Genomic DNA, 12,471 nt, shown 5'->3' with positions numbered 1-12,471 from the left:
TTTATGCTTCCTTTATGCAGAAACTTTTTTCTACTGTGCATTTATTCAACGGTCTTATTCAGTACATTGAAGTAGATATTTTTTAATGTTTGTGACTTGTGGCATCTTGGAAAAATACAAATCTGAAAGATTTATTTGTTTCCTTGTTATTGTGATACTTAGGATTGAACCTAAGGCATTGCATATATTGGACAAGGTTTCTACTCCTGAGCTGCATCTCCAGACTCTTTAGGCCTGAGATCCAATCTCTGAATCCTCCAGGCTGGCTGTGAGCTCACTCTGTAGGCTAGGCAGACGCTAATCCTGCTAGTTTACATTTCTGAGTAGTTTAGGATTATTGTCTCTGCCATGGGGTCCAGTTTTTCTTTGTTACTTTCTGATTAAAGAATTTTACCTGTTCTGTTCCGGTTTAGATTTTTTTCTGGTTATTAAAAAAAAAATGTTTCATCTAATTAGCAATGTTAGATGAGTAAGTATGTTTTATGGTATTTCCTGGGGTTCCCTTTGCAGTCCTTTTAGACCAAGTCTGCTAAGAGGCCACAGTTCGTGGACTTTACTCCTGAGCTGCATCCCCAGACTCTTTAGCCCTGAGATCCAATCTCTGAATCCTCCAGGCTGACTGTGAGCTCACTCTGTAGGCTAGGCAGACGCTAATCCTGCTAGACTTTTTTTTTTTTGAGACAGGGTTTCTCTGTATAGCCCTGGCTGTCCTGGAACTCACTCTGTAGACCAGGCTGGCCTCAAACTCAGAAATCCTCCTGCCTCTGCCTCCCAAGTGCTAGGATTAAATATATATATTTATATATATTTTTTATGTACACTCTTAAAAGTCTCCTTCTGACCTCTCCTGCTCTGATTCTTCCATAAGACATTTGAGATCGCAAATAAAATATAAGATTGATGGTTAAAAGACTTTGTAACCTGGTATTTGTGATGAAAACTTTGGTTTTGCTTTTCATTGCCTGTGAACATTATTATGATAGTCTAGCTAAAATAAATGCAACTGTTTTTTTGTTTTTTGTTTTTTGTTTTTTTAAACATTCTGGTATAGAATGGCTTGAAGATTTAAGTCAAAATTTGGTAAAATATAAATGTGAAATTATTATTTTTTAGATTTATTTGTTCATTAATATGAGTACATTGTCGCTATCTTTAGCCACACCAGAAGAGGGTATTGGATCCCATTACAGATGGTTGTGAGCCACCATGTGGTTGCTGGGAATTGAACTCAGGACCTCTGGAAGAGCAGTCAGTGCTCTTAACCGCTGAGCCATCTCCTCAGCTCTAAATGTGAAGTTATGTAGGTTGGGTTTTTCTCTAGCCAGTGCTCTCTGTATCTGAAGAATGTGTGTGAGCTTATCAGTAGTCTTGCAGGCAGACTCTTAGCAGGGTTTCCAATGGGGAGGAAAGGCAGCAGCCTCTACTTTATTTCTCATCATTTCGGTCCCCATTAGGAGTCCTATGCTACTTGCTTTTCCTGGTGTCATACCATGTCTTGGCCTTGTCCAGTTGGAGTTGAAGGCTATTTCTGTAGCTTCTGTCTCCTAGCTCATGGAGACACAGGAACAGTGATGCCATGGACCTTCTTGTGGGACTTTGCATTGGAGCTTTAGGAGAGGAAGAACACCACCTTATCTTCACTTTACAAGGTTTATGACTGAGGTGTATAATACTCAATTATTTCATTAGAGATTTATGTGATAAGGTAGGCTTTACAATGAAGATCCAGAGAGGGGGCTGGCGAGATGGCTCAGTGGGTAAGAGCACTGACTGCTCTTCTGAAGGTCCTGAGTTCGGATCCCAGCAACCACATGGTGGCTCACAACCGCCCGTAATGAGATCTGACGCCCTTTTCTGGTGTGTCTGAAGACAGCTACAGTGAATTACACCAGAGCAAGCAGGGCCACAGGCATCTGTATAGCCACAGTGTACTCATACACATAAAATAAATAAAATTAAAAAAAAAGAAAGAATTTTATCCTGCTTGGTTGAGAGTGTACAATCAGGCATATGCTTGCACAAAGAGAGCTTGATCCAGTAGTACTAAACAGGGTGGAGGAGCATTGAACAAGGCCTGTTAGGTTCTTCTGTATCCCTGTCTTTTCAGAAATGAAAATTTTCCTTGTTTCTGGCTGTAGGATATGAAGTGATGGCCTGCGTTAGGGCATGCCTGCCAGGTTTAGGCCCTGACTCAGAAGGAGAAGGACTTTCTTCTGCTCATTTGTTTGCTTTTTGGGGAGTAGAACCTTGCTAGGTAGCCCAGGCTGGCTGGAGGCTTGGAAGTGATCCTCTTGCTGCCGCCTCTCTAGTGCTTGGATTACAGTCATTCCAGCAGGTCTAGTGGTTTTTGTTTTTATTTTTCCTTTCTTTTAAATAATTTATTTAATTTGATCTCCATTCAAATTGGAGAATCATGAAAAAGATTCTCTGTTGAGAACTGTTTGATATTTATTTATTTATTTATTTATTTATTTTTGGTTTTTCAAGACAGGGTTTCTCTGTGTAGCCCTGGCTGTCCTGGAACTCACGCTGTAGACCAGGCTGACCTCGAACTTAGAAATCCACCTGTCTCTGCCTCCCAAGTGGTGGGAGTAAAGGCATGTGCCACCACTGCCCGGTGATTTTATTTATTTTTGTATAGCACCAAATTGCTGGGAATATTGACTGTTTGCTGCTAAATTTGGGTGAGTTTTATAGAGCTCTTTCAAAATATTAAAGTATTTGTTAGTATGCATCAATTTGTTTCATATATTTCATATTGCAGTAGTTTAATGTTACAAATCTGAAATCTCCTTGAGAGTAGTTTTTATTTATCAAAACTGAATGTTTGAGTTGGCTTATTTTCTTCCTAGTTTTATACAGATATCAGTAGGTATTAAATTTATTCCTTTCACTTATTATGTAATTTCCTGTTTTAGTACTATACTACTAAGTGAGCAAAAACTATAGTGAGAAAGAAAAGCTAACTGTATTATGAGAATAAGACCTGAATAGTCTGGAAGTGTAAGTTATAGCCTTAAAATTCCTGTTTATAAAGTAGCAGTATTAGCTAAACTCCTTTAATTAGAAACAATGTTTGAGCTGGGTGGTGGTGGTGCACACCTTTAATCCCAGCACTTGGGGGGCAGAGGCAAGTGGATTTCTGAGTTCGAGGCCAGCCTGGTCAACAGAGTGAGTTCCAGGACAGCCAGGCCTATACAGAGAAACTCTGTCTTGAAAATCAAAAAAAAAAAAAAAGAAACAATGAAAATAATGTGTAAATGTACCATGTACATTAATTCAGATAATAGGGTTAGTAACTACAGAATTCATTAATAAGTAATGGAAATAGGCAATTGTTTAAATTGTTGTAAGATAGCATGCCATGGTTTTTCTTTAGCTAGAAGTAATTGCCTGCTCATCTCCGAAAAGTAAACATAATTTTTTATCCAGCAAATCCATGTGAGAATAAAAAGAAGTATTGTTTTTAATATTACTGAGATAATAGAGACAAATGAGATTGTTTTGGAAGGTGAAAACCTTTATGTATGTGAGATACAAGCCATGTATTTGTCTTTCTCGTATTCCCTTTTTAATAAAGCAAAATCTAAATTTGTTGGTTTTTCTTTGTAATTTGCTATAGGCACCGTCTGCATCACAAGAGTAAATTCGATTATTCAGATTTCTCTTTGTAGAATTGTTGTAGTTTCACACTATACTTTAGGTGTGCTTGGTACATTTTTTCTAAATATATAATTCAAATAACTTTGTACAAAATTTTTATACAATCACAAGCAACATAAAGAGTATATTCATACTGTATATTTCTTTGTTAATAGTTGGGCAGTGTTTTAGTTTTGTCATTATGATTATCCCTTCTTTTCCCTACCCTTCCAGACAAACTATGAAAACAGAATATATAGCCTGAAAGTAGAATGTGGATCTAAATACCCAGAAGCTCCTCCATCAGTTAGATTTGTAACAAAAATTAATATGAATGGAATCAATAATTCCAGTGGAATGGTAAGTTATGATAATAATTTTATTTTTATATAGCGTATAATATATAGGCTGGATTTTAAAATTTTGTTCATCTGAAAGACTAAAGAAATTTGTCACTCAGAAGGTAGAGGCAGGACGATTGGGATTTGAGGCCAGCCTGGGCTGCATAGTTGGCCTTGCCACAAAAAAGATAAAGTTTGTCTTAGGTTGTTTTTCACTGTCTTCCCGTCCTCTCACCCTCTTCAAGATGATGCACTGTAGCCAACTCCACGCCAGCCTTGAACCTGACCCAATCCTCCTGCTTCAGCCTTCTGAGTGCCAGGAATATAGGCATTAAACCACCATTAAGCCTAGCCTTAAAATCTTCAGGTATCTACAAGTCATGGTAATATTTTTCTTAGAATTTTATTAGTTGCATCAATAATCTTAGTTCTTTTCCATGGGCAATGGTGGTGCATGCTTTTTTAATGCCAGCACTTGGGAAACAGGTCAGTGAATCTCTTATTCTGAGCCTAGCCTGTTCTTCAGAGTGAGTTCCAGGACAGCCAGGGCTACACAGAGAAACCCTATCTTGACCTCTCCCTCCCCACACACAAAAGAGAAATTATTTTTTAGAGTTGAGGTACTTTTTTGAGATTAAAAGGATGAATACTCATAAAGGGTATTTTTCTTTGAGGAACAAGTGTGTCTGTTTGAATACTCAGGACTGAACATGGTTAACACATTAAAGCAGATAACAAAAAGAATAAGCTGGGGCTGGTGAGATGTCTCAGTGGGTAAGAGCACCGACTGCTTTTCCGAAGGTCGTGAGTTCAAATCCCAGCAACCACATGGTAGCTCACAGCCATCTGTAATGAAATCTGACGCCCTCTTCTGGTGTGTCTGAAGACACTACAGTGTACTCATTTATAAAAAAAAAAAAGAAGCTGAATTTTTAATGTGAATAGATTGTTGCTTAGGTGCATTGGACTTTGGACTCATTCTCCTAAGGTGTCATGTTGAGAGCAGACTCAATGCAAAGTACACATTGGGGAGCAGAAGAGCATCAGCATGGTAGGACAGACTTTATCCCTACTCGGAAGTGAGACTGTCAGCCCTCTTGACTGCGTATGTTCTTGTTTACCTCATCTCTGTCTGTGCTCCCTCTCCTTATCAGTATTTTCATGCTGCTGATACTTTATGCACACATCCATTCTCCCTCGTGTTCTCTTATTAAAAGCCACAAATTTATGCTAATACTACTAGAAACAAAGAGTAATTTTGGTGTCTGCACAAAGGAAAATGTGGGTGCCCAACTCTATATCTGATAACATCAGCTGATTGGCACAAAGGGGAAGGAGAAGATTCAGGAAATATCAGTCCTTCTGGTCTCCAACTACGTTTGGAGTCAGACTTGTACTACACTGTGCCACAGGTTCTTCCTTAGGGAGAAAAGGGTTTAATTTCATTGGATCCTCTGGAAAACATTTATCACTGAGAAAACTTGGGGCAAGAACTCAAGGTAAGAACTGAAGCGGAACCGTGGAGAAAGTTTCTTCTGACTCAGCTGCTGTTCTTCCTCGCCCAGATATGCCACTGTCCACAGCAGGGGTGGCTCTCCGTCAGTTACCATGATGGATGCAGTTCCTCAGTTGAGGTTCCCTCTTCCCAGATGTCTCTAGTCTGTTTCAAGTTTACAAATACTAACCATCATAAAGTGTATATGAAAGTGCAGGTGGGCTCCTGTGGAAGTTAGAGGATACCTTTCTGGAGTCGGTTCTCTCCACTCTCTGCCACCAGATTAGGCACATTTCCTGCTTCCACAATCTTTATGAAGCAAGTAGCCAGTATAATAACCACTATTACTTTGTTTCAACTTAAAAACAGATTTTAAAACCAAAATGTGACTTTTTCATAAAATACCTGGCTAGAGGTTGCAGTGAAGGAGAGCGCTAGGATAAAATCTAAATTGTACCATCATATTCAAGTCTTTTGGTTTTGGCCCTAGAGGTAACCTTATCTTGAATTTAGCAGGTGTCTTTTCTTTACATGTTCCTGACATATCTCAGTTTGATATCATGAACATGCCAATTTGAGGTTCTTCATGTTGAACTATAAAAATTAGATTCCTTATTTTCAGTATTTAAAATTCTATGTGCCACTTGCTGAGTAATTATATTTTTTCAGGTTTTCACTGAAAAGTTTGCTGCAATAAGTGCTAAATTTTTTTGCCTATGTGTGTGAAAGCGTGTGTGAGCACACTCACACAAAATACTAGCTCAATTTTTGAAGGTAGGAGTGCACCTAGTCATAAAATATGGGCTGTTGGTGTAGTTTTTCTATGTGAGATGCGACTGACATAGATAGCCTCTGTGGATTTGCTTTTAAGGGCAGTGACCCTGAAGCATATCCTGTGGCCAAGGAAAGCTCCCTTAACTCTCAGTTTCATTTAGTAAAGCTCAGACAGGAAGTGGCTATTGATCTTTAGCCAGCTTTGGAAACCTTGCCTTTTGATCCATGTTATTTTGTTCCAATTTTTAAACAACTTATGTTCTTCATAGAAACTTACAAAAATACCAATAATGAAGGGAAAACTCACACACTCATCCCAGTGGTTCAAAGTTTTGCTGAATAATTAGAATATTCAGGAGCCATTTGAAATTGGAGCAAAGGAAATGAAGGAATATTAAAGGAATCAGCCATTTAAACCACTGAGCATGCAGCAAAGCATTTCTGTGAATAAAAGTTTAATGTGTGTGTATGGGGGCATTAAAATATTGTCATAAAGATAGGAGAGATAAAAATATTTGAATTCTATGTTATAAACTTATAAGTTTTGCAGTGTTTAAGAAAAAACTAGTATCCACTGTTTCTTATACTAGGAACTGAACCCCCTGTTCTCTTCAAGAGCACCTAGTGCACTTCATTGCTAAGCATTTCAATTTTTAAATTGAAAAAAACCAAACCAAAACAAAAAACAAACATTTTTTTTCTACTAAATAATCTTAATAAATACCCAGGTAGCTGAATTTAAATACACAACATTGGGCATTTTATTTTAATATATTTTTTAAAAGATTTATTAATTATTATATAAGTACACTATAGCTGTCTTCAGACACACCAGAAGAGGGTGTCAGACCTCATTATGGGTGGTTGTGATCCACCATGTGGTTGCTGGGATTTGAACTTATGACCTTTGGAAGAGCAGTCGGTGCTCTTACCTACTGAGCCATCTCACCAGCCCTTATTTTAATATTTTTATAATTTATAAAAATAAGCACAGGCAAAAATTTGTTAATAGTCCTTGAGACTTTCTATTTTTCCTACTTTTAGGTTTGAATTAACCTGTTTAAAATTTGTTGGAGAAGTAGAGGGGACAGGCAGTGAGATGGCTCAGCAGCTCAAAGCACTTACTGATAACCAAAGTTCGATACCTGGAAGCCACATTAAAAAAAATGCCCAATGTGGTGAGCATCATATCTGTAATCCCAGCACTCCTAAGGCATGGTACAAAAAACCTAAAAACGCAAACAACAACAGAAAACCCAAGCAAATGAGGAATGAGGACTGTTGGGAAGGACAGGGACCAATGGGAAGGGGAGTGGCAAAGCGAGTTGACTATGCTAGTTATGGAAATGCAAGGGTCTCAGCAGGAGAAGAGCAGGAACAGGAGGCAGATGTGTTGGAGAATTGATGAGCAGGGTTCCTTATCCCTGAGATTGCTAGTGTGACAGAATGTACTTAAGGAGGAAAAGTAATAGAAAGGATCAGAAAATATCCCATAGCAGAGACCATTCCAAATGTGGTTTGGATTCAGAATGTGCTGCTGAGTGACTTTTTCTCCTGTGGAAGTCACTTCAGAATTGGTTCACTTTAACCTAGATCTCAGGCAGGAAAACGGTTTAGAATATTGGATAAGTCCTTAAAGTGATATATACTCCTCAACAGTCATGATTATCCCTCCTCACCTAAAGTTTGGGAAAATATAGAGGATTCTTAAGTTCCCCATCTTTAGTTGTTCTGAACTTTTTACTGAACCATGGGTTTTCTGATTTGGATAGGCCAGTGCTCCCTCATTCCTCCCTTTACCTCTATGGTGGGATTCAGGTGCACACTGCTCTGCCTAGCTTTTTTTGACGTGGGTGTTAGGGATTGAACTCAGGTCCTTGAGTTTGTACTTTATTGACTGAGCCATTTCCCCAACACAAAACCTGGCATTTTTGACTTGTGTCAGAAAAAGCATTTTCAGGATGAGTCAGTGTGCAAGAGTTTGTTAAGAAAGATTTTTAATGTATCAGTGTTAAAGGAGGAGGAAAAAGGAGATTTAAGAATAGGATAGTTGTATACACCCAAGTGGCAAGAGTGTTACCTAGTTACCTCCTACAGCACTTTAATATATGTGGCTTTGACTTTTTTCATAATCTTCATCACACTCACAGTTCTTTTTTCTTTTAATTTTTTAGGTAGCCCTCTTTGGGTTTTGGTAGCCCTCATCCACTTTGCCTTCTCTTGTTCTCCATTTTCCTGTCCATTAATCCCCTTCTTTCCCAATTTTTTATTAAGATAATTCACACTGCAGGATTTTTTGTTTTGTTTTGTTTTCAAAAAAAATTTCATGTAGTATTGTGTAACCCCCGCTCCCCCCAACTCTAAGTGAGCATTTAAAATCTTTACTATATATTGATTGCTACATTGTTCTCCAGAAATCAGACTGAAATCCTACAGGGTTTGTTTACTGAACACCTAGGCTTGTGTTCATCAAAACTTGACTGTGTTATAAGTAAGACAGTACAACTCAAGTGAGAAATCTGTTCATGTTCATAGGAATTAGTGGCTAGTTTAGAGTTCCTGAATCTGCTTAAGAGAGTGGATCCATCATGTGGTATAGCTGTCTCATGGCAAGCCTCCATGCCAGCTTGCCAGGCTGGCACCAGGCCACCATGGTCACCACTCTGCCCTCAAGCTCGCAGCTGGCCAAGCTTAATTTTTTTTTTTAATGTTTTTAGGATTTTAAAATATAATGGCTTACTAAATGGATCACAAGTGGAAATCCAACACTGGCTGTCTTGTCCAGGCATCTGGTAGTCTGTGAACTGGGTGGCTGAACAGTCCCAGTGTGGTGCTCCAGTCCTGGAGTATTCCTAGAAAGCTGCTATTCTTCAGATCTGTGTGGGAATCCTAAAGAAGTAGGCTCTAATTAGCAAAGGAATGTCTCAGTTACAGGATGGACATACTGGCTAGCAGTGAGGACAAGCAGGCAGAACCCAAAGGCATCTTTCAATGATGTTTCTTTCCCTTTGTGTTGGATACCACCAGAAAGGGTTGTACTAGGTATGGTGGATCTTCCCCTCTCAAATGAGGTGGTCATGAACTGCCCTCTGTAGGTGCTCGGGACTGAACTCAGCTCCTGGAAAGATGCTTTCACCTTGATGCTTTCACTCAGTTCATGACCTGGTGCTGTTACCTGGATGTAGTGTGAGTCGTGTTTCTGGGGAGTACACCTAGCAATGGGATGTGTGTTGAACTGCAAAGCTTAGAGTTGTTTCAGTGTGCATTCCACTAGTTGTGTAGAAGAGTATTTCATTGGGGGCTGGAGAGATGGCTCAGAGTTTATCAGAGGACCTGAGTTCAATTCACGTGGTAGCTCATGACCATCTGTAATGGGATCTAGTGTCTTCTTCTGGCCTGCGGGCATACACTGAGGCAGAATGCTATATAAATCAACCAGTCAATCAATCAATCTTAAAGAAAATGTTTTTCATCAATGTACTTTCTTAAAAAACCTTTTTATTGTCATTTGGGATACAGAGTGAGTTCCAGGACAGCCAAGACTACATGGAGAAACCCTGTCTCGAAAAACCAAAAAAAAAAAAAAAAAAAAAAAAAAAAAAAAAAAAAAAGAAAAGAAAAAAGAAAAAAAAAGAAAATAAAATAGAAAAGCAAAAACTGATTTAATTCTTGGGTATAGATGTGAGTTTACAGGGGTGGAAATAGTTAAGATAAATGTATTAGATTCCAAGTTTTTTCTTCATTGACATGGGTTTTGTTGTTGTTTCTTTTTTTGTTTTTGTTTGAGATGAGGTCTTGCTTTGTAATCCAGGCCTGGTTGGAACATGTGATGTACCACTATAATTGACTGGATAGTTATTTTTACAACTGGTAAATAGAATTTTAGATTAACTGTTAGTAATTGGGCAACGATAGTTTTATATATTTTGAGGCTAATTCATATTAAATACACAAGTAGTTACAGTGGATGTTAAAGTAGTTGTGATTTTTATTTACTTAGTAAAACTTTCTTGTCTGGTTACACTGTATGGTGTTACAGAGTTTCATTCTGTCAGGTCTCAAGTTTTAGAGATTATATTATAGACTGATAAGGTACAGATTTTGATATGATGGAATATTTATTTTCTCATGTTCTTTTTCCTTCCCCCATCCCTCAGTGTTGACTGAATGCACAATGTAGGGCAGATCCCGTTCTAAGGTCACTCATATTGTAGTGGGCCAACATGGTTTGGTTTCTTAAAGCCTTTTGAGCCTGTTGCAGTGAAACCACCCACAATTTCTTGCCACAAAGACCTCTTCATAGGACAGTTAGCAACAAAACTGTTGATGATGCTTGTCTGAGAAGCAAGAGAATAAAAGCTGACAGAGACAAGATAGGCTTGTCTTAAGGTTTTTTACTGCTGTGATGAAATACCATGACCAAAAGCAAGTTCACTTACTCTTCCATATAACAGATAATCAGTCATCTAGGTCAGGAACCTGGAGGCAGGAGCTGATGCAGAGGCCATGGAAGAATGCTGCTTACTGATTTAGTCTGTGTGGCTTGCTCACTCTGCTTTCTTAGAGAACTCTGTACCACCGGCCCACAGTGAGCTGGGCCCTCCCCCATCAGTCCCTAAGAAAATGTCCTTTAGGCTCACCCACAGCCTGATCTTTTTGAAGCATTTTCTCAGTTGAAGCTGCCCCCTTTCAAATGGCTATATAGGTTGTGTCAAGTTGACATAAAAACTAGCCAGCACAGAACTCTGTAAGTCTTGAAGTTAGAAGTGACATTTAAACATTAAATTGTGTACATTAGAAGGTAGTCACATGCAGAAATGATAATGAGAGCTAGAGATAAACTGGAAGTGGGAATAGACTTATGGTCTAGATTCTAGTACAGATATCAAAGGGTTTATACTTCATCTCCAACTATATTGAGGTATAAGCATTTGTTTTATATATAGCTCTGTCTAAAAATTTTAAAAGAAATATGTTTTAAGTTAAATTAATTTGTGTACATGTGTATGTGTGTAGTTTATTTGTACTCTTACTACAGCACACATGAGGTCAAGGGGACAAATTTCAGGAGTTGCTTTTATTTTCATCATATGGATCATGGTGATTGAACTTAAGACAAAAAGTGCCTTTACTTACTGAGCCATCTTGCCAGCTCCAGGAAACTATTACAGGCCTGTCCATGTGCAGATGGAGGGCTTCAAATAGGAGTAGTGAAACTTTGAGAGACATCTTACCAGCTGCCTGCCTGCTTCTACTTATAGTCTATACATTCATATACATTCATTATATTATAATTGGGCTGTTAAATTTTTATTATTTAGTTGTAAGAGTTTTTCAAATACTGGGGAAATGGTATATATTACACATTTAATTTGTTACTACTTTGTTCTATTCTGTTTTTTTTTCCTTTATTGATGGTGTGGTTTACACTACAATTGCTTTTAATTTGGTTCTTTGTTTTAAGATAGAACATTAAAGTATTGTCCATGCTGTTAATTTTTTGTTTTTTAATATTCACTTTTCGTCCTGATCAATGATCTCCCGCCCCCTGCCCCTCCTCTCCCAGAGTCCCTTCCACCAACTCCAAGTTCTCTCTTTGCTGGTGAGAGAGTGAAGGCTCCCCCTGGCTACCCCCCAGGCCCACCCCCCCCCCACACACATCAGGTTTCTGATGGGCTAGAAGCTTCTCCTACTGAGGTCAAACAAGATAACTAAGCCTGTGGACTTCCTATCCCCTCCAGGGCCCTCACTGCTTTCCCCAACTCTTCCACAAGTCCCCAAGCCCTGTCCAGTGTTTGGGTCTCTGCATCTGCCTGAGGCGGGTGCTGGGTGGAGTCTCTCAGAGAACAGTTATGCTAGGTTTCTGTCTGCAAGCATAACAGAGTATCTTTAATAGTGTCAGGGATTGGTGCTTGCCCATGGGATGGGTCTATAGTTGGACCAGTTATTGCTTGTCTATTCCCCTAATCTCTGCTCCATCTTTGTACCTGTATGTTTTGTAGTCAGGATAAATTCTGAGTAGAAAGATTTTTAGGTGGGTTGGTGTCCTGGTTGATTCATTGGAGTTCCTGCCTAGTTATAGGAAGTGGCCTCTTCAGGTTCCATATTCTCATTGTTATGAGTCTCAGATAAGGTCACCCCCATTGATTCTTGGGAGCCTTCCCTAACTCAGGTCTCTGGCATGTCCTTGAGATCATGTGTGTTCCCCCCCCCCCCCCC

At 38.9% G+C, this 12,471-nt stretch overlaps 1 protein-coding gene across 6 annotated transcripts in view; it reads left to right on the top strand.

Annotated features, from left to right (window-relative positions):
- The window catches only part of Ube2v2 (ubiquitin conjugating enzyme E2 V2), a 38,922-nt gene that overhangs the window by 14,225 nt on the left and 12,226 nt on the right, over nucleotides 1-12,471 (top strand). For 5 of the 6 annotated variants that reach the window (XM_031363181.1, XM_031363180.1, XM_031363179.1 and 2 more), the window contains exon 3: nucleotides 3,877-4,002. The exons of the other annotated variant lie outside the window; for it this stretch is intronic. In XM_031363181.1, coding sequence (XP_031219041.1) covers nucleotides 3,877-4,002 — 126 coding nt within the window. The remainder of the gene's footprint in view (nucleotides 1-3,876; nucleotides 4,003-12,471) is intronic. 6 annotated transcript variants of the gene reach the window in all.

This window comes from Mastomys coucha, unplaced genomic scaffold (genome assembly GCF_008632895.1).
Source record: "Mastomys coucha isolate ucsf_1 unplaced genomic scaffold, UCSF_Mcou_1 pScaffold12, whole genome shotgun sequence".
NCBI classification, from domain to species: Eukaryota; Metazoa; Chordata; class Mammalia; order Rodentia; family Muridae; genus Mastomys; species Mastomys coucha.
This window is presented reverse-complemented; position numbering and strand designations above follow the sequence as displayed.